The sequence below is a fragment of the Magnolia sinica genome, chromosome 15 (genome assembly GCF_029962835.1).
Source record: "Magnolia sinica isolate HGM2019 chromosome 15, MsV1, whole genome shotgun sequence".
NCBI lineage: Eukaryota > Viridiplantae > Streptophyta > Magnoliopsida > Magnoliales > Magnoliaceae > Magnolia > Magnolia sinica.
In genome coordinates, this window is record NC_080587.1 from 1334332 (window position 1) to 1361490 (window position 27159).

Sequence of the window (27159 nt, forward strand, 5' to 3'; positions counted from 1 at the left end):
ATGCATGCAATTAAAGCTGCGCATTGAGCCGAGTGGGACTGGGCTGACCTGACTCCATTTGGTTTTGAAATATACTTGACCCAAACTCAACCCAACTCAGACATCTCTCTCTCTCTCTATATATATATATATAGAGAGAGAGAGAGAGGAGGAGGTTGGTGATGGTGGTGAATGGGTGCTGGGCTTGGAAGAGGAGAATGAGAGAGGGAGAGAGAGTTTGAAATCATATCAGGATTAGGTGCAGCGGGTAGAGTTAGAGATACTTAGAAATTATTATTTTTTATTATATATATACCTGAATCCGAGTAGAGTCAGGTTTTGAATTGAGTCAAGTCTAACCAGATCAAGTTTCAGATCGAATCAAATTGAGTTATTGGGCAAGTCGAACTCGACTCGATTTGAGTTTGGATTGGGCGAAGCCTAATCGGTTCGAACCAACTCACCCATTCGGTTCGAGTCAAGTCGAGTCTGAATGAGTTGGAAGAATCGAGTCAAGCGAGTCATATTGTGCCCAGCTCCACATGCGATGAATTCCATGAGACCCGTACTCCCACACATGTGCCTAGTGCAGCTCCCTACACGTTACACGTATGCAACATTAGCATGTTAGGTGTTACCCGGGTGACTCCGCAATGGGTGTCTCCTTGACTGTACGGCCCACCTTAGTGTATGTGTTGTCTACCCACACCTTCCATTCATTTCTCCCTATCATCTTAGGTCATGAACCCAAAAATGAAGCAGATTCAAAGATTAAGTGAACCACACAATAGGAAACATTAAGCATTGAATAACCACCATTAAAAACTTCATAGTGCCACTTTAATGTTTACTTGTCATCCAACCTATTGATAAGTTCACACATATATGGACAAAAGGAATAAACAAAAATTAGTTTGATCCAAAACTTTTATTGCCCCCAAGAAGTTTTTTAATGTTCAATAGCTATTGTTTTCAATGATATGGTCCACATGAGATTTGGATCGGCTATATTTTAGGGCTCATGCCCTAAAATGAACATGAAGAACAGATGGACTATGTGGATATACAACACATACATGATTTACCAACATAACACCTGCTTAAATTAATTTTCACTGGAAGTACGAGTCTTCTTTTCAGCTCAAGACCCTTTATCTAATACTCAAGGCTCAATGTTGAAAGTGATGGTAGGTTAAAATTTCTTTTCAATTTCATTTCATTATTGGCTAAAATAATCCTAAAATTATTTAAAAAAATAAAACTAACCACTTCAAGTTTTCAGCACTTAAACTAATTTTCAGAGCTTATTTTTTAGTTTATCATTTTAGCACATGAGCCTAAAAATGGGGCAAAGTCAAAGCCCAAGTAGACCACACCAAAGAAAACAGTGGTTTCAATGGTGGCTCATCATTCCCACTGTTTCCTATGATGTGGTCCACTTGATCTTTGGATCTACCCATTTTTTTGCCTCAGGCCTTATAATGATCCCAAAAAAATGAATGGACGGCATGGATACAATGCATAGGGCCCATTTAGTCTACCTTTTTTCTTTTTTAAGTCAAAACCTATAAAAATTAAAGATGTCAATCTCTTGAATTGATAGCTATTTGACATTGAACATTGTAATTAATAAATGCCAAAATACAGGTAATTACATCAAGACAAACAAGCATTCTTAGATGCTTTGCGGCAGTCCTCACAAGGCAAATTTCAGAAAGAGGAAATCAGCTGGGGTGATGTCGATGAATTTGTTGTAAATTTCAGAAAAAGCAAATCAGCTGGGGTGTTGTGGATGAGTTGGTGGCGTCCTTGGGCTATGGGCCTATTATTTTCTAACATTGTGACAAAATTTGCCAAGATTCAAAAAATTTCACAATATTTTGATGGAAAGTCAATCAAACAATATTATCACATTGATATTTGCAAGATTTTTCGCAAATTTTAAATTCACACAATTTAATGAAAAAAAAAATTAAGCTAATTCATTTTATAAATGTATGTTTTAAAATTAAAATTATTTATTAATTTATAATGAATATTTTTAACATTTTGTTTTCAGCAGTTGACCTTAATTAGTTGGGATAATACTTAGATGATGATGATGAATATTTTATTTTTCAGCGATATTATTGTTTATAATATTGCGATAAAAACACCAGAATCTTAAAATATACTGAGAAATTTCCAAGCCGAGAAATTGCCAATAATATAGCCAATGATCCAAGGTTAGGATCTTCGAATCTAGGAGATTTTTGGGGCATCCTTCATCCAACTGGCGGTTTAGATCAATCAAACCATGGACATAAATGTGATGAATCATGTGTACCTTTGCTGATGAGCAGGACCCTGTAATTCATCCATCTAGTTTCATGTTGATACACAGTTGGGAAGGCCTCCAACCATCATGTGTCCTGACGATTATCTGGATTCGCTTCCGTGGTACCTGATTGACCCAAAAATCCACTTCATTTAAAATAGAAAGAAACAGAGAAATTAACAGCTAATCTGCAGTTAGCAAAGTGGTTAGAGTGTTTGGTTCTCAAGCCGTGGATTCGAGCTTTGGCAAATGCAGTGGCATTTTCTTTTATGAAACGGTTATCCATAACTAACCAGCTCTGAAGGTGATCCAGCCAGTTTTGGCAGCAGGTTCTGATCCAAACCGTATCATAGTTCAAACCCAAAAAACTAGACTCGATATTTAATTAGTATAAATTTAAAATTTAAGATTGGTAATAGATATTTAAAGTTGTTAGATCTCTTATAAGTAATATAAACTTAAAGCAACAGCACTACTGCTATCTCACTGGTTAAGGTTGCTGGCTCCCTCGGGTGATGTTAGGGGTTAATCATTGCTTAGAAGAAGAAGAAGATTTAAGCATTGTCCATAACAAAATAGAGATGGAAAATTTTTGGGTTTTGCCAATTCAAATAATCATCTAAGCCTTATCACAATTAATTGTGTCCGCTACATGAATCATGAAGCACATATGCAATAAAACATCTTTCAGCACATATGAGGTTGAGATGTGCCTTTTTGCAGAGAACCCAATTCCCAAATCATCCAAAATCCTGATGTTGCAATTACATGCACCTGTTCACTTGCCTAGATGCTGTCGGCGATGCTGATATGGCACAAAGGGGTAGAAACCAGAGATGGAATAGAATGCCCAGCCTGTGAGCTTCTACAGTTGCTCAGGTTTTTAGGTCGTACAAGGCCCGTGGTTCAGTAATAAAAACCGTTGATGTGGTTGGACCCACTTTTGCTGGTGTATGCACCAAAAAATTTCCCAGATGTGAAAAATCCTGTGTCCTGCAACAGACGTGAAGAAAGAAAATACAGCAAAGACCAATATTGATCCATAAAAAAGAGAGTTTTGGATGGCTAGGATCTTCCAGTGTGGGAATTTTTCTTGAATGGACCAGCTGGTTGTGATCATCATATCAATGGCTAGGGCCTCTGAACCATGAGGCGTGCAGTGTGCTTGTATAAACTGAAAACCCAAGAAACTCCCGGGCCGATCATTGTAGAAAACACCCATCGACAAGAATGCTAGATCTTCCAATATGATACTACTGCCTTTGTTTCTTCTGTGCGGGTCCAGTTGGAAGCGCCACCTGCCAAAGCAACATTAGGTGAGTCACCTAAAGTGCTCAAAACTATAAAATTGTCACTGGAAACAGCTACTAGGACGGACAAGGTTAAAAGACTCAGTGACTCTGACAAACTCGTCTGGTCTCGAGTTGAGTCACCATTCATCCGAGTCCAGGGTGAATCAAATTGGCCCAACTAGGCCTAATGGGGGTGGCTCGTCTGGGTGACTCATGAACCGGACCAATCTGACTGAGTCTGAGTCTCATGGGATTCCTCCAAGTCTTAAAACCACGAGGACCAAAAGGTCTAGATATAAACACCCATCCATTCTCATAGTAAAGTTCACACGCCTAGAGAAAAGGGCAAAAAGATCAGATTGCTAGATCTTCCAATATGCAAGAATTTTTGGCACATGCCCCATGAAGGGTTGTGGGCCCATCAGATCAATGTTCTAGAGAACTGAATCACAGCCAAATCATACTCAGAAAGGCAAAGACGATTTGCCTAAGTAGTGTTTAAACTGCTCACAACTGAAAAATGCCGTAGAACACAATGCAATGTGGGGGAATTGTCTTGTTTTAGGCTGCATCTGGACATCCCAAAAGTCAGATGGCAGATTGCATTTCCACCTTAGTCCAGATTCATCCAGTCCAGCTGAAATTTTCCAGATATTGATGATTTGGGGCTGAAAAGGGCAGAAAAAAAAGGCATCCCACAATGCAACTCCATTTTCCGCGCCACCCCAAATGAACATTAGAACAGGAAACCAACTGGTCCATTTCAATTGCGCCCTTGGGAACATCCAGCACGTACATATCTGGACTCGGAATGGTTTCATGCAAAATGGATGATTATTCCGACTTCTCCATCCATCAATCAAAGATTCCAAGGGACACCGACAGGCGACACTAGTATCAGCAATCTTTTCAGAATTTTGGACTCTTAAGCCAAAGGAATTTTCTCTTTCACCAAAACAGAAATCAAATGAGATTTGGGTCATCTCAATGAAAATCTGGCAATCTACCCATAGGATCGGGTCATAGAGTGCTTACCGCATTCGAGAGCTGCTCGCTGATGTAGGCCATTGATCTCAACATGGCTTCAAGCGTGTCTCTAGAAAGCTGGAACTTCACCTCCGTTTCTCCTGAAGGAGTCTTGGAAAAATCTTGCAGCTGCCACCAAGTAAAAGAAAAGAATCTTTTAGTTGATTCAGTCCCAAATTATTTCAGAATCGATAACAGCAAATAAAAAATAAAAAATGACCCGGTTCCTTAGCCAAGGGGAAAAAAAGAAGAAGATGAGGAAACTAGCATAAGGAACAAAAAGACTCATTTTAAACCACTTATAGTGATGCGGAACATGAAAATTAAGTATGATATGCAAGATTTCAGGCTTTAGATCACACTAATTTTAGAACCATCACAAAAATTCTACATCTCACATAAAGTCAAGCATTCAACAAGGGGAATCTACGAGGGTCCAAGCCTACGCATGTTAGGGCTGAATCAATTAAAATTATAGACCAAACAATACTCAAAGGATAATAGATTTATCTACACATGCAAAGGATTACTTCCCAATACAAGGGATTCACATGTTTCAAATCGGGAAAACCTAGGGTTTGCAAAAGTGGAATATGACTTGAGAATTAGGATTGTCTAGGGTTAGGGTCAGGGAAATAAGGTGTAAGAGGAGTGAAAGAGATGAGAGAGAGAACCTGTAATCAGTCCACACGTGTGGACAGCAGGCTGGCCTGACGCACGTGCATGGATTGTTGCCCGCACGTGTGTGGGGCCCACGAACCCAAAAAGGGCCAGCTAGGGGTTGGTCGGCCAGGGATGGGCCACCCACACACCAAGTTTCAGGGCAATCGAATAACTAGTTTGAGCACGGTGCTCCGCCGAAGTTTCGGCCCTCTTGCAGGGCCTGATTCTGAAAATCTGCTGGAGTGAAGGATTGACTGCAAAATAAAGATGGATTTGAAGAGTAGATGGCTGTGAGAGATGATGAATATAGAGGATAGGAGATGGGGACGATTTGGAATGGATGTGGTTTCACATCACGGTAGTTAGCCCTTCGAAGAAGGGAGGGTTTCGCACCCAATTGGATTTCTACAACTCAGAGAATTAGAGAAGCAGAAAAACGCGGTATTTTATTAATAATCTTCAATGAATAAAAACGTACAAGGAGTTGCCTATTTATAAGAAAACCATATACCCCAAAAGCCGCGCCACGTGCGCACACTATTATTTAGATACAAAGCAACCAAAAATAACAACTAATCAAAGCAATCTAAACCATTCATGATGCTCCTAATAATGATAATAAGCAAAACTCAAAGTCCTAGATCATCTATGGTAGTGGGCCACGATCATGAGATCCAATGGTGGGATCCACATGATGATCGGGTCCACCCCAAGGAACCAAAACACAGTCCTCTAACTAAGAGGCCCTTCATGGACGTCGTCATCGATCCAGATCGAAGGTGAGGCCCTCCTCCTCCTTGTGTACGTGCGTAGGGGGGCGTCCGTGTGCGCGAGATGTCCCCGTCATATAGTCACTAAAGAAGGCTCAAGTAGCTTGGCAAATAAAAAATCTCAGGGTAGAACTATCATCTCATCTTCTGTCTCGACCATGTGTAGAGCTACCTTACCAGGACAGAAACATGAGCACGGAAATGGTGGCCATAATGGCCTCCACTGTTACCATTATGATATGAGCCATAATGGCCTTTACGGCTGTTTTTGACCGTTACAGCCCCATAACGCATAACGGTTCCCACCGTTACCATTACTAACGACCATTACATAACCATTTTTAAAAACCTTGTACATGAGAGGAATTATCGGGGCCTGCGCCTCAAAAAACCTAGAGCTTGCTAAGGAGCAGAATTACACATGTTTGTGAACCATGGTTTGGTGATCCTGATCTTTGATCTAATGGGCCTCAACGCAGATTGTGATTCCGCGAGATGTACCCATCATATAGTCACTACAAAAGGCTCAAGTAGCTTGGCAAATAAAAAATCTAAGGGTAGAACTATCATCTCATCTTCTGTCTCGACCATGTGTAGAGCTGCCTTACTAGGACAGAAACATGAGCACGGAAATGGTGGCCATAACGGCCTCCACAGTTACGATTATGATATGAGCCATAATGGCCTTTACGGCCCTTTTTGTGGGGGAAAAAAATTGGTATCGACCTCATAACGGGCCATTTTTTTCATAATGATCGTTACAGCCCCATAACGCATAACGGTTCCCACCGTTACCATTACTAACGGCCATTACATAACCGTTTTTAAAAACCTTGTACATGAGAGGAATTATCAAGGCCTGCGCCTCAAAAAACCTAGAGCTTGCTAAGGAGCAGAATTACACATGTTTGTGAACCATGGTTTGGTGATCCAGATCTTTGATCTAATGGGCCTCAACGCGGATTGTGATTCTGCAAAAGTCTCCAGATTGGAAGATTTTAGTACTTGAATTGCTGGCCTATTTCCATTGAATGTAGACTATGTTGCATCTTAAACGTCTATTTGCTAGGCCAATATTCAAAGAGTTTGGATTTTACAATCTGGGAAATTTTGGGCCATCCCTCCACAACTAGTGTGGCCCATCAGATCAACAGTCTGGATGATGGAACCATAAGCCCCATGCAAGGAGTCCTGCCCTTGGCAAACTACACATATGCAGCAGCTTGGGACCACACAATCCACCGTATACTAGATGCATTGTGACCCAGCAGGCCAAAAATTAGAAGGCTGGTACAAATGAGATGAAATAATATTGACAGATTTGGAGAAATGAAATTCATTCGAAGTCTGTAGTTGCGTACCTTCAGAGTGATGACAGCCACCCTATTAGCTGGTGCTGATTTCCGGTTCTCCATTGTCCAAGTCATTGACTTAAGGCGGGGAAGGATTGCCTATGATATTGAAAGAGTGATTACAGACTCCGCCGCCAACTTACTTCAATTTCCTTACAAAACTAATTCGGGAACTTTACCACAAAATTCTTCAAGAATTAGGAATTTTACCAAATAATACCTTCAGGAATCAAAATTACCAGGCAGTGCTTTTTTAAGGAAGCAATTACCAAAATCCCTCTTTTATTTTTGTTCTTTGAATAGCGATGTAGTCAAGAATTGTAGGGCCCAAGTGTTCTGCACACGACATCCAACCCATCCAAACTATGAATCCCACCATGATGATCACACTTACCAAAAATCTGGCTGATCAAATCATCGAATAGGCTACTTGTGAATTTGGATGCTTTGGGTGGCGTATATTGTTTCTTGTTTTGTGGCCCACCTTATGACTTGATTTGCCAGATTTTGATTCGTTTTGATCATCATGATGGGATGCATCTCTTGGACAGGTTGTAAGTCATACGCATACCACATGGGCACCACAATTCTTGACTTTACCACATTCTATGAAAAAACAAATAAATGACAGCATTTTGGTCATTGCTCACCTTCAAAATCATTGCCTGGTGTTTACCTTAGTGGAGGCATTATTTGATAACATCCAAATTCCTGCAGAATGTTGCCATAAAATCCCAACAAATAATTATATTTCTTCTAAAGAAGAAAATGATGAAATAGAAAGGAGAAAACCTAGAATGTCATCACTTTCTTTGGCTTAACTTACCAGTGATTCAGCTCCCCCTATTTCCACAAAAGAAACTTCTGTTGACTTCCATTATAAGTTATAACCATATATTTCTTTCCCCAAAAGTCCTCCAACAGAATAATTCAGATTGTAGATCTGTTTGATTTTTGGAGCATGGCCCAGGCATAGCCTGTGTGATGATAGATTTGGATCTCATACACATGGCTACATTATGTTGTCATGAACAACTAAATCAAGTAATAGGCAAGTTTAGCAAAAGAAAGTGACAAACACCACAGTCTAGCCCAAGTAAAAGCTTTCATTGGGAATAAAGCACAGTCATGCAATCAAGTGCATCATATGCATTGGAGCATATCGCTGGAACCATACTCTTTCGGCTATTTCAAGAGCAAAGATTCACCAATTGTGTTACAAGGATATGACCAAGTCAATGGAAAAACTCATTGATTTGTACGATCAAAAGTCTGCACTTAGTACTTGGTGTCTGGACAAACCATGTCAACTAACCCTAGTCCGGAAATGATGGGTGGGTTCTTGAACATTACATAGAACACCCATCAACATATATCAGGTTTAGGATCCAATCACCTTGAGTACCACCAAGTAAATGTTAAGTGCCAAGTGCTAAGTTCTAACAAAGCCTTGATTGGTGTGCATTGGTGATGGATCCAGAGCCCTGAATTCGCAAACTGCCTCTTGAATTAACCATAGCCACCACATCACACCAAGCAGATTTTTTTATTTTTTTATTTTGAAAGATCACACGAATCAGAAATTCATAACTATCCAATTCAATACGAATTTTTGAACAGTCAATAAAAGTTTAGAGCAATGGTCCAGGGTTTTTTTTTTAATTATTTGTAAAGCCTACCGAGTGAATGGTCAGAGAATAACATCATTATAATCCACATATTTTTGTGAAAAAATCAACAAAGGATTATCCACCAAACCAGATTATCGGGAGGGCCATCATCTCGATGATGAGACACCAAGGCCATGCGTGGCAAATTCGGATCAGCAGCAATCGGCATTGGAGAGCCAAGATCATTACGGTTAAAACTACGGGTGGCATCATCTTGCCGAGGCCACATTGACGATGACATTTCCGAAGCTAGGAGAGGCATGGTCACAAGGGGTGCATTGACTTTAACTTGACAAGAAACTCGTGACCTCTGCCATGGAAAAAAAATGCAGCATAAATAGCATCCTAATGAAAAATGAACTCTAGCAAAAGAATTTTAATTATGAATTAAAACAACACCTTTTTTTCAAAGAGAATGAAAAGATTTTATTTTTTTATCTCAACGAAAAAAATACATCACATGTTAGGGGAAGTCTACAACAGATAAAGAAGGTCAGAGGTAGGGCTACAACTTGGGTAAGGGTCAACCCGAACCCGATTGACCCAACCTGAGTTTCAGTTGGGTCGGGTCCTCGGGTTGGAAAGCACCAACCCGATTTGAATTCGGTTTAAGTTTGGGTTGAGCACATTTGTGACAAGTTAGGTCAAGTTGGGAAAAATCACATGTATTTGGGTCATGTAGGGTCACGTATAGAGGACTACAGGTTAGGTTTGGGTTGGGTCCTCTTAAGGTCGGGTTGGGCTCGGGTTGAGGAACCCAATGATGAGGACATCTCGCGCAAATGCACCCCCCCCCCCCCCCCCCTTTTCGCACGTACGCAAGGAGGAGGGCCCTACCATCGATCAGGATCGATGACGGCGTCCAGGGAGGACCCCCTAGTTAGATGATTGCGTTTTGGTTCCTTGGAGTGGACCCAATCGTCATGTGAATCCCACCATGGGTTCTCACGATTATGGCCCACTATTCCAAACAATCTGGTACTTTGAGTTTTGGTTATTATTGTTATTAAGAACATCATGGACGGTTTAGATTATTTTGATTAGTTGTTAATTGTGATTACGTCATCTCTAAGTAATAGGTTGCGCACATGGCGCGAGTTTTGGGGTATAAGATTTTATTATAAATAGGCACCACTTGTACTCTTTTTCCTCATTAAAGATTGAATAAAATTTCTGCGTTTTCCTGCTCCTCTCAGAGTTGTGAAGCCTAATTGGGTGCGAAACCCTCCCTTCTTCGAAGGGCTAACTACCGTGGTGCAAAGCTACATTTATCCCAAATCGCCCTCATCTCCTATCATCCATATTCCTCATCTCGTACAGCCATCCCCTCATCAAATTCACCCACGTTTGCAGCTAATCTTTTCCCTACAGCAAATTTCCAGAATCTGGCCCTATAGGAGGGCTGAAATTTCGGCGGAGCACCGTGCACAAACTAGACATCCGATCGGTGTGAAACTTGGCATGAAGGTGAACCTCCCCTAGCCGACCAGCACCTAGCTAGCTAATTTTAGATTCGTGGGCCCCACACACGTGCGGGCAGAATCCCACGCACGTGCGTCAAGCCCAGGCCGTTGTCCACACGTGTGGATCATCTTAGGTTCATTTCTCTCTTCTATTTCACTCCTCTCTTGCCTTATTTCCCTAACCCTAACCCTAGATAATCCTAAATCCCAAGGCCTATTCCACTTTTGCAAACCCTAGGTTTTCCCGATTTGAAACATGTGAATCCTTTGGATTGGGAAGTAATCCTTTGCATGTGTGGATGAATTTACTCTCCTTTGAGCATTGTTTAGTTCATAATTTTTAATTGATTCAGCCCTAACATGCGTAGGCTTGGACCAGCATAGATTCCCCTTGATTGAGTGCTTGACTTTATGTGGGATGTGGAATTTTGTGTGATTGTTTTTAATTTAGTATGATCTTAAGCCTGAATTTTTTTTTTGCATATCATGTTTAATTTCCACGTCCAACATCAAATTTAGTATCAAAGCTTAGAGTTCTTATAGGGGAATGCATTGCATGTTTAGGGTTTTGTCTACTTGCGTTTATTTTACATTAAATTTCATCATATAGGGGTGTTTAGGACCCCTCATTAACAACATCGACTGCTGAATTTTCTATTGTCAGAAATTCTCTAATTTTCATTGCTGAATTTTCTTTTAACAAACTGTTTGGACAGTTATGTTGCTGGAATTTTAGGAGCGTTGCATAGTTTCCCTCATATATAGTCCTATAGGATCATTTAGTCTCATTTAGACGCATATAGTTGTGTAGAGGGTCTTTAAGTTGAGTTAGTAGTTGTATGCCCACACGTATGGGTCGTGGTTTTGGCTTGCACCCTACACTAAACATGGAGCAATTACAAGAGTCAATGAACAAAAGGACCCAGCAGTTTGATTCTTTAGGTAAGCACTTGGAATAACATATTGACCGACTCTTTGAACAGCTTGATGTGCGCATTACCCAACTAGAGACCTCTTCCAGGGCAAACCCCACCAATGGGGAAGATGTCCAATCTCAAGCAGGTGATCAGGAGGATAGACCAAGGAATGGAGGTAGCCAAGGAATCGGTTATAGGCGCACACCCGTGCACTCACCCCGTGAGGGACATTAAGACCACTATGACCCCAATGCGCAACTTCTCAAAGGAGTTAGAGTAGATGCCCGCACGTTTGATGACCACTTGGACCCTAAAGCTTTTCTAGATTGGTTGACAGACATAGACCACTATTTTGAGTGACATAACATGTACGGCCTTGTGGCTAGAGAGAGTGCACCGGAGGCTAGTGTAGAGTTACTGAGGCCATTTCGGTAGTGGATGACTTTCATGATGTCTTTCCTGATGATCTACCGAATGAGTTTCCCCCTATGAGAGATATACAGCACATCAGAACATGGGACACCGTACTACCTATAACCGAGTTTGCATTTAATAGTTCTGTCGATAGGTCCACAGGTCTAAGTCCTTTTGAAGTTGTTACTGGTTATAAACCTAGGAAACCTATTGATCTTATCCTTATGTCACTGTCTCATAAGCCATTAGAGTCCGCAGAGTCTTTTGCGCATCACATTCACTCATTGCATCAAGAAATCAGGCGAAAGATTACTACTAATAATGAACATTACAAAATTTCTGCAAACCAACATAAAGGATTCAAAGAATTCAACATAACCCATTGCCCAGAGAAATGGATGGGTAGTGTGCACATAACACACACATCATGGTGGATCCCATGGGTCAGCCACACAATCCAGAAAATGTATGAACGGTGTGGATTAAAATACACACATCGGGTGGGTCAGCACCGTCTTAGCTGGACAAAGTGTACAAAACACATACATAATGGTGGATCCCACCATCTCTTGCTGGACGGTGGGGATATAATACATAAATCAAGGTGGGCCACAAAGATGAGGTCCACGTCCAGCTAGACTAGACGACGTGGATACAACACGTACAGCGTGGTGGCCCACGCACCACCATCCTAGGATGGACGGTGTGCATAAAACACATACATCACAACTGGCCCCACCATCCCTACCTTTGGATGGTGGGGATACAACCCATACATCACGGCTGGCCCCATCACCTGCACGTGTGACACGTGCAGGGTGGGCCCCACATATGGATGGTTGGATATAACATGTACCTTTAGTAAGACCCATAGAACTTGCTAACGTTTGGGGGGGGGGGGGGGGGTCCCACCGCCAGGCAATGGACGGTGAGGATGGCACACGTGTGGCCCACCCAACAGTTTTGAATCAAGCAGATATCTGTGTTTTTCCTTCATCCAGGCGTCCTGGACGTCCAGCGAACGGACGGCCTGGATGAAACCCATTATCAAGGTGGGTCCACACAGAACTTGCTGTCATCATTACAGCAGCTATATAACTGGTGTAAGGTACTCTAGCCATGCGCTAGGTGGGGTCCACATACATGTGGCCCACTAAGATTTGGATCAGCTGATATTTGTATTTTTCCTTTTGTCCGAGCCAATCCAAAATGGATAGCAAGGTAGGCCCCAGACATGGCAGCGGGGTGGGCCCCGCTTGGACAACGGTGCATCCCACGTGGTGGACAGCATGGATAAAAATATTTACATCATAGGTGGGCCATCATACAAGGGAAAGAGAGAGAGAGAGAGAGAGAGAGAGAGAGAGAGAGAGAGAGAGAGAGAGAGACGGCGTAGTGGAGGGACCCCGCCACTATGGGCCCCTCTTTGCTTACAACACAAATCAAAATGGGTCCCATCACAAGTGGGCTATCAAATGAAAATCAACGGTGGATATCCTAAAATCACCCATCGATTGTTAATCTTCAAGGCTCGGAATGTTAAGCTTCTCGTCTTCAACTTTGATGGTGGAAGATGAGAGTTGAAGGGTAGGGATGAGAGTTTCTGGGTTAGGAAAGTGGGCCACACGCTTGGCTAATTTCTCTCCTTAGAGCTTTTCTCTCATGGAAGCTTGGGAAATGGTGGGGAGAGAGAGAGAGAGAGAGAGAGAGAGAGAGAGAGAGAAGAGGGTATTGTAAGAGAGATGGGATGGGAGGAATGGATGTTGTAAGAAAAATGACATGGAGGGTATGGGCTTGGTTGAATTTTGGATGAGAGAGGGATGGGTGGAGAGAGGGAGAGTTGACTTTAGGTAAGGCTTGTGTAAGAGAGAGATGGGTTGTGTACTTGACTTGTGATTGATTGATTAATGTGAAATGTGGTAGAAATTCTCTCGGAAGTTGCAACTGGGACCCACAGAACTTGCTGACTTCAATATATCAGCTATATAGCTTATGTGAAGTACACCAGCCAATCAGCTTCCCATTAGGTGGGGCCCACCATAGTATTATATATTATAATATATATTATTATTATTTTATTTTATTATTATTATATTTTTTTGTACTCCAGCATCCAAGCCCTAGACGGACGGCCTGGATGTAAAACACATATATCATAGTGGTCCCCCACCGTCCAGACCACTGGATGGTGTGGAGGTAAGACATACATCACGTGTGCATCCCACACGGATGAACGGTTTGGATATAAAACATACCTCGTGATGAGGGCCCATCGTCCAAAGAGCTGGACGGTGCAGATATAGACTACACATATGAAGGTGGGCCCCACCCGTCCAACAAACGGACGAGGTGGATAAGACCCATGCATCACGGTGCATCCCATGCAGCACCATCCAGATGGACGGTGCAGATGCAGAATACATACATCCAGGGGGTCCCACGTCCAGCTGGACGGTGGAGGTCCCACACGTGCAGGGTGGGTCCCACCGTCCAGCAATGGACGGACAGTTGGGATTTAACATATACCTCATGATCAGCCCATGATCTGCTGACGTCAAGTACAGCAGCTAAATAGCTGCGTGTGGTGCTCCAGCCAATCCTCTTCTAGGTAATCACCAAGGTGGGTCCACACGTGTGGCCCATCTCATCTTAGAATAAGCTGATATTTGCATTTTCCTTTCATCCAGGGTTGCTGGACAGTGCCAGCAGCGCTGGACATCAGCAAGGTGGGCCCCACGGGTGGCCAGCTTGGATATAGAATACATCATGGTGGGGTGCATCAGGGTGGGCCACACATATATCATCATCAATCTTAAGAAGAAGAAAAAGAAGAGAAAGAGAGAGAGAGAGAGAGAGAGAGAGAGAGAGAATCGAGTGATGGAGGGCTCCGCCACTATAAGCCCTCCTAGGATTACAATACATACATCAAGATGGGTCCCAAATAGGATCCATACCATCAATCGATAGGCCCCATTTGGTCCATCACAAAAATCACAATCTAATCCTACGAACACCCACCGATTTCGCTCCTGATAGCATTCCAGTGTTTCACACTGAGGTTACTAGTAAACCTACTGAGTTTACTCACAACATATATCTAGTCTAGTGCATTGCATAATATACATTAGACTGCATATAACACTTGCATACTCAAGTTGTGTCATTGCTCTTCCGTTATTCTCATTCAGCTTGATACTTGGATCAAATGAGGTTTTCGCTTATTTTATTTTGATATGATTAAACTTATTTAATATCTTCTCAATATAATGAGATTGATGCAGCGCATAACCATCACTATGTTTTTTAACCTTGATACCTAGGATGGTATCCACATGCCCAAGATCTTTTATTTTGACTGCAGAAGACAAAAACTCCTTTGTTTCAGTTACACCTTCCATTGTATTACTTATTATTAACATGTCATTAACATACAAACAAATAATAATTACACAATTACCATTTACTTTAGAACATATGCATTTGTCAGCTACATTATGTATGAAACAATGAGATAGTACTTTTGAATCAAACTTCTTATTGCACTGTTTAGGTGCTTGTTTTAGTCCATACAAAGATTTAATTAGTCTATAAACTTTATTCTCATTTCTTGGTAGAATGAACCCTTCAAGTTGTTCCATGTATACCTCATCATTGAGGTCACCAATCAGGAAAATAGTCTTTACATCCATTTGGTGGATGTGAAGATGATGTATGGCTACTAGCGCAAATAAAATCCTAATAGATGTTATCCTAACAATTGAAGAATATGTATTAGTGATATATCTTCCAACTAGATGAAGATGGGACTCGAAGTCCAGTTGAGTTCAAAAATCAAGCGTAGATCACCCTGATCTCTATAAGTGGATCCTCTGAATCCCTAGTTTCCTACCTTTGAATTTTACAAGTTTTAGATTAATATTCTATCATTATTCCCTCATATTCACTTGATTTAGATTTCATCTTCTTCTAGTTCTAGTTCTGGTTACTTTCAGATTACGTACAAGGTTCAGTCCCTGTGGATTCGCTCTCAGTCTTACCGAGATTATTACTACATCATAACCCTATACTTAGGGTGTGAACATTACCCAAAGTCAACTCTCCCTCTCTCTCTCTCCACCCATCCCTCTCTCATCCAAAATTCAACCAAGCCCATACCCTCCATGTCATTTTCTTACAACATTCATTCCTTCCATCCTTTTCATCCCATCACCTTCTCTCTCCATCTCATTCCATCCCAAGCTTCCATGAGAGAAAAGCTAAGGAGAGAAAAGATCAAGGCCCACTTCCTACACCCTCATCTCACCATCCAACCCTGTAAATTACACGCACATAATACTGGACCATTCAAAATTATAAAACGAAACGGTCTCAATGTGTATGTGGTAGATCTTCCACCTTCCATGGGAATTAATTCCACATTCAATGTGAAGGATCTAGTTGCATTTCAGGGGACCCCTGATACATTGTCTGGCCTTTCACCTAACTATCCTGATTCTCCAGACCTTTTCCTTAATCCATCACTCCCCTCCCGACCCATCTTCCCAGCCTCTACCTCTCATGCATACCCTTCCCACACCCAAAGAAGAGATGGAGGATATTCTGGACCATCAAATAGTATCGACGTCGGCCGACGGATTTCAAAAGTTCTTGGTCAAGTGGAAGTCACGCCCAGCTTCAGACAGTATGTGGCTCGCTGAGGAGGAACTTCAGAGACTTGATCCTAACATCTCAGAACGGTTCAGGAGTTTTGTTTCGCCAATGGCGAAACCTTCGCAGCCGGAGAGAATTGATGGGGACATCTCGCACACATGCACACCCCCTACGCAGGTACGCAAGGAGGAGGGCCCCACCATCGATCAGGTTCGATAACGACGTTAAGCGAGGACCCCCTAGTTAGATGATTACGTTTTGGTTCCTTGGAGTGGACCCGATCGTCATGTAAATCCCACCATGGGTTCTCATCATCATGGCTCACTATTCCAAACGATCTAGTACTTTGAGTTTTGGTTATTATTATTATTAGGAACATCATGGATGGTTTAGATTATTTTGATTAGTTGTTAATTGTAGTTACTTTGTCTAAGTAATAGGTTGCGCACATTGCGTGAGTTTTGGGGTATAAGATTTTATTATAAATAGGCACCCCCTGTAGTCTTTTTCCTCATTGAAGATTGAATAAAATTTCTGCATTTTCCTACTCCTCTCTGAGTTGTGAAACCTAATTGGATGCGAAACTCTCCCTTCTTCAAAAGGCTAATTATCGTGGTGCGAAGCCACATCCATCCCAAATCGCCCATATCTCCTACCATCCATATTCCTCATCTCCTACAATCATCCCCTCATCAAATCTACCCACGTTTGCAGCTAATCTTTCCCCTACAGCAGATTTCCAGAATCTGGCCCTGAGGGAGGGCTGAAACTTCGGCAGAGCACCGTGCATAAACTAGACATCCAATCGGCATGAAACTTGGTGTGAAGGTGGACCTCCCCTGGCCAACCAGCACCTAGCTGGCTAATTTCATATTCGTAGGCCCCACACGCGTGCGGGCAGGATCCCATGCACGTGCGTCAGGCCCGAGCCGTTGTCCACACGTGTGGATCATCTTGGGTTCATTTCTAGCTTCCATTTCACTCCTCTCTCGCCTTATTTCCCTAACCCTAACCCTAGATGATCCTAAATCCCAAGTCCTATTCCACTTTTGCAAACCCTAGGTTTTTCCGATTTGAAACATGTGAATCCCTTGGATTAGAAAGTAATCCTTTGCATGTGTGGATGAATTTACTCTCCTTTGAGCATTGTTTAATTTATAATTTTTAATTGATCCAGCCCTAACATGCATAGGCCTGGACCCGTATAGATTCCCCTTGATTGAATGCTTGACTTTATGTGGAATGTGGAATTTTGTATGATTGTTTCTAATTTAGTATGATCTTAAGCCTGAATTTTTTTTTTTGCATATCATGTTTAATTTTCATGTCCTACATCACCCAACCCGACCAGAATTGCCTGAGTTGTTAGAGGAGAGTCAAGAGACCCTCTTTGGCCATGCATAGCCATATCACCAGCCTCCCTACCAATCTGGGTCAACAATATATTTATCATAGAGGTGATTGCCCGGGTTTTAGATTTTCTTGACCAGATAGATATGCTTTTGCTTTTAAATTGTCAAAATTCTCTGTGGTTTCTATAAACACTCCATGAGCATTTCCAGTTTGTTCAGCCTTCTGCTTCTTCTTTTTTTCTTTTTATTCTTTTTTTTTTCAAATGATATATTGGAATGAGAGCAGAACACTCATCTATTGGTCTTTATCATGGATAGGCCGCAGCCCAAAGGTCACACCAGTCAAGTAATCCAAGCCACTGATCAGAGGACCAATGAGGACTACAAATGGGCGGTTAGAAAAAAAAAAAAAAAACAAACAAACAACCAAGGTCTATGTTCAATGGGCAAAATTCTCCAGCTGGTAGCTAGAATCATCTCACTGGCCTTCGTTTCCATCTATGGACTATCCACAGTAGAGGACAACAGATGAACATTCTGAATTTCACATAAGCATACCCCATGTAGGGAGATTCAATACTAGATAACTAACATATAAGCATTTAGCAGTGGGGAGTTTCTCTATAACCAAAAACCATACTCATTTTATTTTCAATAACATTTTTCTGAGAAAATTCAAGGATCATCAAAATGCAGAGACTACACTTGGAACTTGGAAGTGACTAGTAATGTACAAATGACTAAAGACATAGTGGCCAACATGTAAAGGACCATGATCCCAGATTTTCAATGACGACTCTGTTTATTCCATGCATGAAGTCTTAAAATATTTGAAAGAGAAAATCGAGAGAAGTTGGCTGTTGAATGCAAGTGCAAGGAGGATGCACTACAAAATAAGGAAAATGCTTGTGTACCTCGCACTGGGTACCTACCAGGTCACTTTCTCTAATGTGGGGGAAACAACTTAATGTGCATAAAATCCACACCATCCATCATGTACAACACCTTTGGCATTGATCAAAATCTGGCTGATTCAACACTCAGGCGGGCCACCCCAAAAAAAAATTATACCTAAAACCTTTAAATTCACATGGTATAGCCCACCTGAGTTTTGGAATCTTGTGATTTTTAGGTAATTCTTTCATCCTAATGAGGCACATCAGATGAACAGATTGGATGGCATATAAACACTGCAGTGGCCCCTACACAAAACTAATGATAGTCATTCAATCCCAATTGTTTCTTATGTTTTGGCCTACCTGAGTTTTAGTTTGTCATGATTTTTGGGTTCAACAGCTAATATGAGACAGCACAGCTGATGGATGGGGTGGATCTTATGAAGTTCCACCCACTTGGCCCTCAGTTTCCGAAATAACCCTGGTATGTACCCAGTGCGAGGTATGCTAGCGTGTTTTGTAAAATAATCTTAAGCCAACCACAATTTTACTTAACATTTTGCAACAGTGGAGTTCATTTTAAGAATGTGATGTTTTATCCATTTCTAAAGAAATGGCTATTTCGCTTATGTACGAAAAAATGGTTTTGCCACCACTTTGCAATGGCTGAATTCTTCATAACCAAACTACTCTTTTGGAAGTGAATGAATGGCCATAATTCCATCGATTTAAAATCAGGTCCTCCCTTTGGTAAGAACCTTTAAGCACAAGTGGGCATGCCAAGCTGTGCCAAATGTGTAAGATATAACTGCTCGTCAGGTGGGCAGCCCCATTGTGTTAGATGCCTTGGATCAAATATCAGGCAGGTCCACTCATCTGATGCCCACAAATGTACGGTGAATGTGAACTCTTGGCTATTCCTCTTAATAGTCCATTGTTTTTGTATGCGTAGCGCACCTGATGAGTGGATCAGACTCATTTTTGGGCCAAGGCATCTAACATGGCATGGACTGCCTAAGAAGAGGCTGCACTCTCACACGTGGCACAGGTTGGCAAGTTGTGGTTGCCTGTAAAAGTGTGTGTGGACTTTGGAGGGATGGGTGTGGAAGTAGCAAAAGTCCAAGTTTAATGAAGTTCCAGAAATAATCATCACCTGGTCTCTTGATGCTTCTTCCTTCCACTGACTCTGATATTTCTGAAGTAGCATCATAAGAGTGCTTTGAAGTTCAAAAGGAAGGTCGAGGGGGAATAGCTTTTGAATATCATTGCCAGCGAGATTATCGTGTACACACTTCCTGATAAGCCAACGGAGGCATGCCAAAACCTGCATCGAGGGGTCAAGAATTCATTCATCTCGAGAAAAAGTGTGCAGTGATGTGGATTACAAAGATATAGTTCTTTCAGAGAAACAATAATTATAACTTGTTTATCTCTCAAAAAAAAAAAAAATTTTGATTATAACTTTTAACAGAGATTTCATACTAAACAATATAGGCCCAACCTTGGTGAACACTAGGTACAATCAAACAGGTTTGGATTCTTGTACCTGCCATGTGGAAGAGTGTGGGGTACCAAAGAACCTCCCTAAAGCAGTGTTCGAAATATCAGCATCGCGTTACGTATCGCACCCTTGGGATATGGATACGTATCGATTATCGCATGGGATATATCGGTTGTATCGCGTAATATATCACTGTTGTTGGAAACATGGGGAAACATTGGAAATTGGTCGATTTTTTCAATGAAATTTCAGTGATTGTTAAAAAAGACATCAATACACACTTACAAATCAAAACATTACAAAAAACAAGTGCACATGATAGGTTTTCTTTGTATGGGGCCCTAATCTATACATTGTCTAACTAAATTGATGCAAGTAAATTAAAAGTCTTTTCATATAATTTATAAATGTAAGAAGACATGTATAAACACAAACAATAAATTCAAAAGCAAAAGAAGAATCATTAGATTAGGTTACATGCATGTTTGATTTTGATTGTTTTTCAATTTTCCGCAACTCAGTCCTTCACCAAATCTCGAAATTAAAGCTCCCAATCCATGATTTTTCACACAAAACATGAAAAATCATGGATTTGTAACAATTTGATATTGATTTAACATGATTTATAGAAAAAAGGTTCGGAAAAAAAAAAAAAATGCTTACTGGATCGAACATGGGGGATATATCTCACTACTTGTGTGTTTCATATCGCACAGTTGGGATACAAGATATATCGTGGGATATATCGGTCGATATCATCGATATTTAAAACACTGCCCTAAAGATAAATATGAAACCCATATAGTTGCCCAAGGGTGGGTTGAATCACATACATGCTTAAGAGGGTGGTGGAGTACCTAAAAACCACGCAAATGACTCTAAGATGAACTCATTCACGACAATGAATGTGCATGCCTCTCAAAGAAAGCTAGTGTGTAGCATAAAAAGCAAGCATTGGTTCTTGATTCCTAAATGATCATTTGGATGCCTGTAAAATTTTAAGTTGTAAGCACTTCATGCCTAAAAAGAGTTTCAGTCGTAGACCTTTTACATGCTATCCCGTTTGTCTTTTAAGTGGTAAAGTGTTTACAAGTAAACAGTTAACTTGTAAAGTGTTTAAAATGTATAACATGGGTATTCACACCACATAGAGCTATAGCCAGTATATCCCACCAAAATCTTCAAATCACATAAATAGGCTTGAGTTTTTTGAGGGCTTAGAAGAGCATAAAGGGACACACATGCTGGACGGATTGGATGTCCTCCACTAGTCATAGCGACCCCCACGCACAATCTAAAAGGTTTTTAATTGTCAGCACCCCATCTCCACTGTTCCCTGTCATGTGGCCCACCTAATGATCAATAAACCAATTTTTTGGAGGCCGTAGCAGAGCATCAAGAGACACACTATGGACAGATTGAATGCACTGTACACATATGGTGGGCGCCACACAGCATGCATGTGTATCAGCCATTGTGCTCTGCTATGTATAATGTCTTTTCAGTTGTGAAGACTTTACCTGTACTCTGAGATATAGCTTTTTACCGGGGGGGGGGGGGAGCTTGTAAAATCTTTTAGGCAAATTCGAGCATCCAAACACCACCTTTGATCCGTTTACCTATGAACCCTTTACAGCTGAAGGATTTTGTAGGCATCGGAACGACCCTTAATTTAAACATAATTGTTGGGTTGGTAGTTTACACTACAAAGAAACCTAAGAACATCTAATGCAATATATAGCCATGGTGTTACCGGAGATAAGAGGTACGGTAGATGATTCACTGAAAGAAACATGTTTCTTTCAATCCAACAAGGGTGCAGGTGGGGCATCAATAAGCTAGACCATTGGTTCAGTGAGCTCATCATGGGGACGAGCCATTCCATGACGTTTCCCTGTCAGATGATCATATCTGTCTGACGAAATGGACAACTGCAACCATTCATCCTTGTTCAGCAGAGATCAAATCAGACACTGGCGGTGTTTTGGGGCTACCTCCCATACAAAGTGTGGCCTATTGTATGGACCATTTGGATCACCCAATGGTGGACCCCACCAAACATGTACAGCTTGTGGGCCCAAACAAACAAAAACAAGATTGAGCATCGCACTTCCATGATGACTGTTATAAACACAACGGTTGAGATCAAGAAGCCAGACAAAAGTTCCAATACCTCAAGGAAATGAAGTAGTTATTTCAAGATAAAAATAGCAATTGTTCGTATGGCTGTGTTTGTGGATTTTGGATGAACTATCATATTGAATTGCAATAACCAGTCTAAAAATGCATGGAAGCAGCCGAATAGAGATTTCTTTGGAATTCATATTGAAGCTCTGAACTCCAAATCTAGATGATAATCCCCCGCGTCTTTTTTGGGTGCCACAGTTCTAAAGATCATCTGGTACTGAGTCAACTTGGTTATGATGGGTGATAAACTAATGTAGAGCGGGTCGCGGACACCTTCATCGACCAGAGAAGGCGCGATCAGAGGCGGAAATGATCCGGACCATCAGAACCATAAAACGATCATATCTCGCAAACTGGGATGAGTTTTTCGACACATCATAATGATTTTAGGGTAGGATGAGCTACTTTAGCTAGCCAACCCCGCTACGCCAGGTTGCCCATTCCGGATTTGCAAGATTCCATCAGATCGACAGTTATAAGTCCATTATATTTTCATTTTTACTATTTATAAAAAGTTTTAATTCGATCATATGCCCAACATGAAAATAGCTTAGAAAATTTAGGAGAATAACGTGGTTAGGCCAAATTGGACACTTACTATTTTTTGCCGAAAAACATGAAGTCTATTAGGAATCATGACCGTCTAAAAACAGTAAGTTTACTATTTATACTCACGTTTTTAGCGAGTTGGAGTTTGAGTCTAAAACTTCTTCCTAAGTTTGAGTTCACTATTTAAAGGATTGTAATTTCGTTTTTTATCATCAATCAATTTATTAGAAATTATTTCTATTTCTATCCCTCGTGGATTCAAGGAATCTCAGTAAGAAGTACGCTCCATAACCAGCCAGGTCTGACAGTCCCGACCAGGCCCAAACAGCAGAACGAGATGGTGCGAGCTGAGCTCCAGAAACTCACTATTTAAAAACCACGCCAGGTGCACAAGGGAATTGAATTTCGTTTGGTTTAGAGTCCAACGATGCTTCAAAACATTAGCAACTAGTAAAAAAAATCCTCAAATTGGAGTTGGGTTTTTCTTTTTTCTCAAGTTGGAATTGGAGGTACGGAACTGGCATCTTAAATACGCTTACTAAGAAAGGAAATTACAATTCTGTCATTTCCACTTAGACACATGATCGCAATCCAATCCCATATTGCATCCAAACGCACCCTACATTGTCTGTCATTTCCTAGTGACTAACTAACCCATTCGTAATTCAATTCGCTTGTGCATCCAAACGAGGCCTAAAACCATTCTCTACAGAAAGTACGAACTGAAGTTGAAGGAGTGTAAGTGAGATTTTCTTACCGGATCGAGTTCTTGGGGAGTAGGCAGATTGAGGAGGGATTGGATGTAGGTTTTCTGGTGGGGCCCAAGGCCAGTCTTCCTCGTCTTCCATAGAGTTTCAAGGATGTGATCGATGGCTGTGGTTTCGTTGGATTTGGATGAGAGCTTGTGCAGGTGCAGATTGAGAGTTTCTTCTTCCGTCATTTTTCTCGCCTTCGGTTGCTTTTGAAGGGTTTGGCTTTTGTTTTTGAAGAGAGTGATTTTCCAGAGATGCTTTGTTTTTCAGTTGTGATGAGTGAGGCCCATGGCCCAGTAATCTGGGCCGTTGGTCTGTTGCGTCGCACCGTGGATGGAGCATGGTTTCCCGGTTGAAACATCCTGGCCACCGAATTTAGGTCATTTTCCGGTTGAATGTGGTCCGTTGATGCGTTTCTCTTTTATTTTAATTTTTTAATGTTATGTTTGAATATTCGGAGTTTTTTCACTCTTTATCGACGTCTACTGTTGGGCCATGATCATTTCTTCGGTGGTCCATCCCACGAAGGAAACAGGCAGACCAAGGTTTGAATCGCTGGAGATGGCTGACATTCGAGGGAGCGGATTAGGTAAGGCTCCGGATCCACCGAGGTGGGTGGGACCCCTTGACTGTGGGGCTCAGAGTGATTTATGTGCCTTAAATCTACACCGTTCAACCATTTTCAAAGTTCATTTTTAGGGACGCGGGTTAGATACTGACAAGGTCAATAGCCAAATCCCTACTGAAGTGACGTCACCAAGCTCAGTGGACCTACAATGATGCATGTGTTGTATCCATACCGTCCATCCATTTTGGAGATACCGTTTTATGGCATGAGAAAAAGAATGAGATAGATCTAAAGTTCTAGTGAACCCACCATAGAAACAGTGGGACAGTGACATCCACCCTTCAAAAATTCTTAAGGGCCACGGTAGTTTCCGATCAACAATATATTTTTTTTTTCACTTCATCCATCTTTATGTTAACTTATGAATAGGTTGGATTTCAAAAATACACCATGGTGGGCCCTGTAAATGTTTGAACGGTGGGTCTTACTATCCAAATGATCTCTAAAAATGATTGGCCGGTATGGATACAACACATGCATCACGTGGGTCAACAGAGCTTGGTGACGTCACTTTACTTCGATATGGACTTGGCTACTGACCTTGTTAAGTATCTAATCCACCTCCCATTTTTACTGGGCAGATTAGCCACTGACAGGTAAGTAGCGAGACTCACTTCTGAAGTGTCGTCACCAAGTTCTGTGGGGCCAACCATGATATATGTGTTGTATCCACACTGTCCATACATTTGGAGAGATCATTTTAAGGCATGATCAAAAGAATGAGGCAGATCCAAGGCACGAGTGGACCCCACCACATAAAACAGAGGGGAGAGTGATGCCCACCATTGAAACCTTTCTAAGGTCCACTGTAACGTTTATTTGAGATCCATAATGTTCATGTCTTAACGTAGACATGATAGAAGAGAAAACACAAATATCAGGTTGTTCAAAAACTTTTGTAGCCCTTAGAACTTTTTAACGGTGGGTGTCACTCTCCTCACTGTTTTCTGTGGTGGGTCCGCTCGAGCTTTGGATCTAACTCATTCATTGGATCATGCCCTGAAATGATCTCTCCAAATGGATGAACAGTGTCCATATAAAACATACATCGTGGTGGGGCTCACAGAACTTGGTAACCTCACTTCAATAGCAAGTCCTACTAGTCAACCTGTCAGTAGCTAATCGGCATCCCATTTCAAGGCATTATCCCAAAAAGGCCATGCCACGGCAAAATTATGATTAAATCCAAAGGGATTGTTTGGTACCATGGATTGGAGGGATTTCCAATTCCCTAGTCATTTGGCAGCATAAAGTAACTATGGGTTTAGGGTTTCCAATCCTCTCTTTGAGAGAGTTTGCAATCCATGGTGAGAGCTTGGAATACACCTAAATTCATTTCAATAGTTGCAGGTGTAACATATGTGTCATTATACATTCTCATTTTATTGGGCACATGGCCCACTAATGATGATCAGCACCGTCCAAACATTGTCCATGTAAATCAACGATTAAAAATCATTAGTTAGTCACTCAAACATGATCTTGTGCTTGTGACTCATCTGAGACTTGGAATTTCATCATTTTGGGGCAAAGCATATATTTTAGCGCGCTTATCACAACCATTGTATCAAAAATTACATATCTCACTAATTAAAGATATTAAAGTTGATTTAGTAATTAAATTCAAATCCCTGTAGATATGCTAGGGATGGGTACTTTTGGATTAAAGTTGATTCACACTCCAGGATGTTAAACACACTGTAAGGATTGCAAATCCAAGGGGTTTCTAATCCAGAGGGTTCCGAATCCAGGGGGTTACAAATCCACACTCCCAAACAGGTCCTAAGCATTAAAAAACTTTACAGAGTCCACCAGAATATTGTTTATTTACCATCTAACCTTTTGGTAAGGTCAAGTAGACTTATACTAAGAGGCCACACAAACATCATCTTAATCCAAAGCTTTTGTGGCTCACCGGATGTTTTTAATTGTCAATTGCTATTGTTTCTTGTCCTATATCCATTTGAGATTTGGATCTACCTTATTTCTTGGATCATGACTTAAAATTAGTTTCCAATAAGGTGGACAGGGTGAATGTAGTCACATACATCAAGGTAGCCCCACACTTAGGGGTCCCATGCACCTCAGTGGATCCATTTGGGGATCCTCCAAGGCCACGCTCAGATGGTGAGCCCCGTTGTAGGGCCCACCTTGATGTATGTGTCATATAGTCATGTTGTCCATCCATATTTTCATATCATTGCAGAGCATGAGCCTAAAAATGAAGTAAATCCAAATATAAAGCAGGCTATCTGGGAAGAAACAATGTTCATTAAACATCACACCATTGCAATGTTCCTAAGCCCCTGTGTACTGTTTATTTCATGTTTATTTTTCTATCTAATGTATTAGTAAGGTCACACAAACAATGATGAAGTAAGAAAAGAAAAGAAAAAAACATTAGCTTGATTGCTTACAATAAGTTTTTAATAGACAACCACCACAGTTTCCTATAGCATAGTCCGCCTGAGATTTAAGATCTAGTTCACTTTTTGGCTCATGCCCTAGAATGACCTAGAAAAACAGATAAACAACACAGTTATTCAATATGTACATACATCAAGGTGGGCCATGGTAAGGGGAGTCGATTATACATAAATCAAGGTGGGCCATGGTAAGAACTGCACCTAATCCACTCTCAATGTTCAAAGGGATGCCCAAGAGACCAATTAAAGATGTTCAATCTCCCACGCAGGGAATGGATCAGGTGTGGCCCGGCCTCACAAAAGACGGTGTTGCCCTTACTATGGGGCCCACCTTGATGTATGTATTCTATATACA

General features: G+C 41.3%; 1 protein-coding gene across 2 annotated transcripts; it reads right to left on the minus strand.

Moving 5' to 3' along the window:
* Window positions 1-2902: 2902 nt before the first annotated feature.
* On the minus strand, window positions 2903-24009 carry LOC131227410 (protein FAR1-RELATED SEQUENCE 3-like). 2 transcript variants are annotated; one of them, XM_058223209.1, is made up of 6 exons: window positions 23756-24000; window positions 19915-20085; window positions 9158-9379; window positions 7409-7498; window positions 4624-4743; window positions 2903-3594 (listed from the first exon to the last, which is right to left on the minus strand). In XM_058223209.1, the coding sequence occupies exons 1-6, from the start codon at window positions 23936-23938 to the stop codon at window positions 3550-3552; spliced, it is 831 nt and encodes a 276-aa protein (XP_058079192.1). In that variant the 5' UTR covers window positions 23939-24000; the 3' UTR covers window positions 2903-3549. The 2 variants fall into 2 exon arrangements, with proteins under 2 accessions (XP_058079192.1, XP_058079193.1); XM_058223210.1 differs by lacking the exon at window positions 19915-20085 and having other exon boundaries at window positions 23756-24009.
* Between the last annotated feature and the right edge of the window lie 3150 nt (window positions 24010-27159).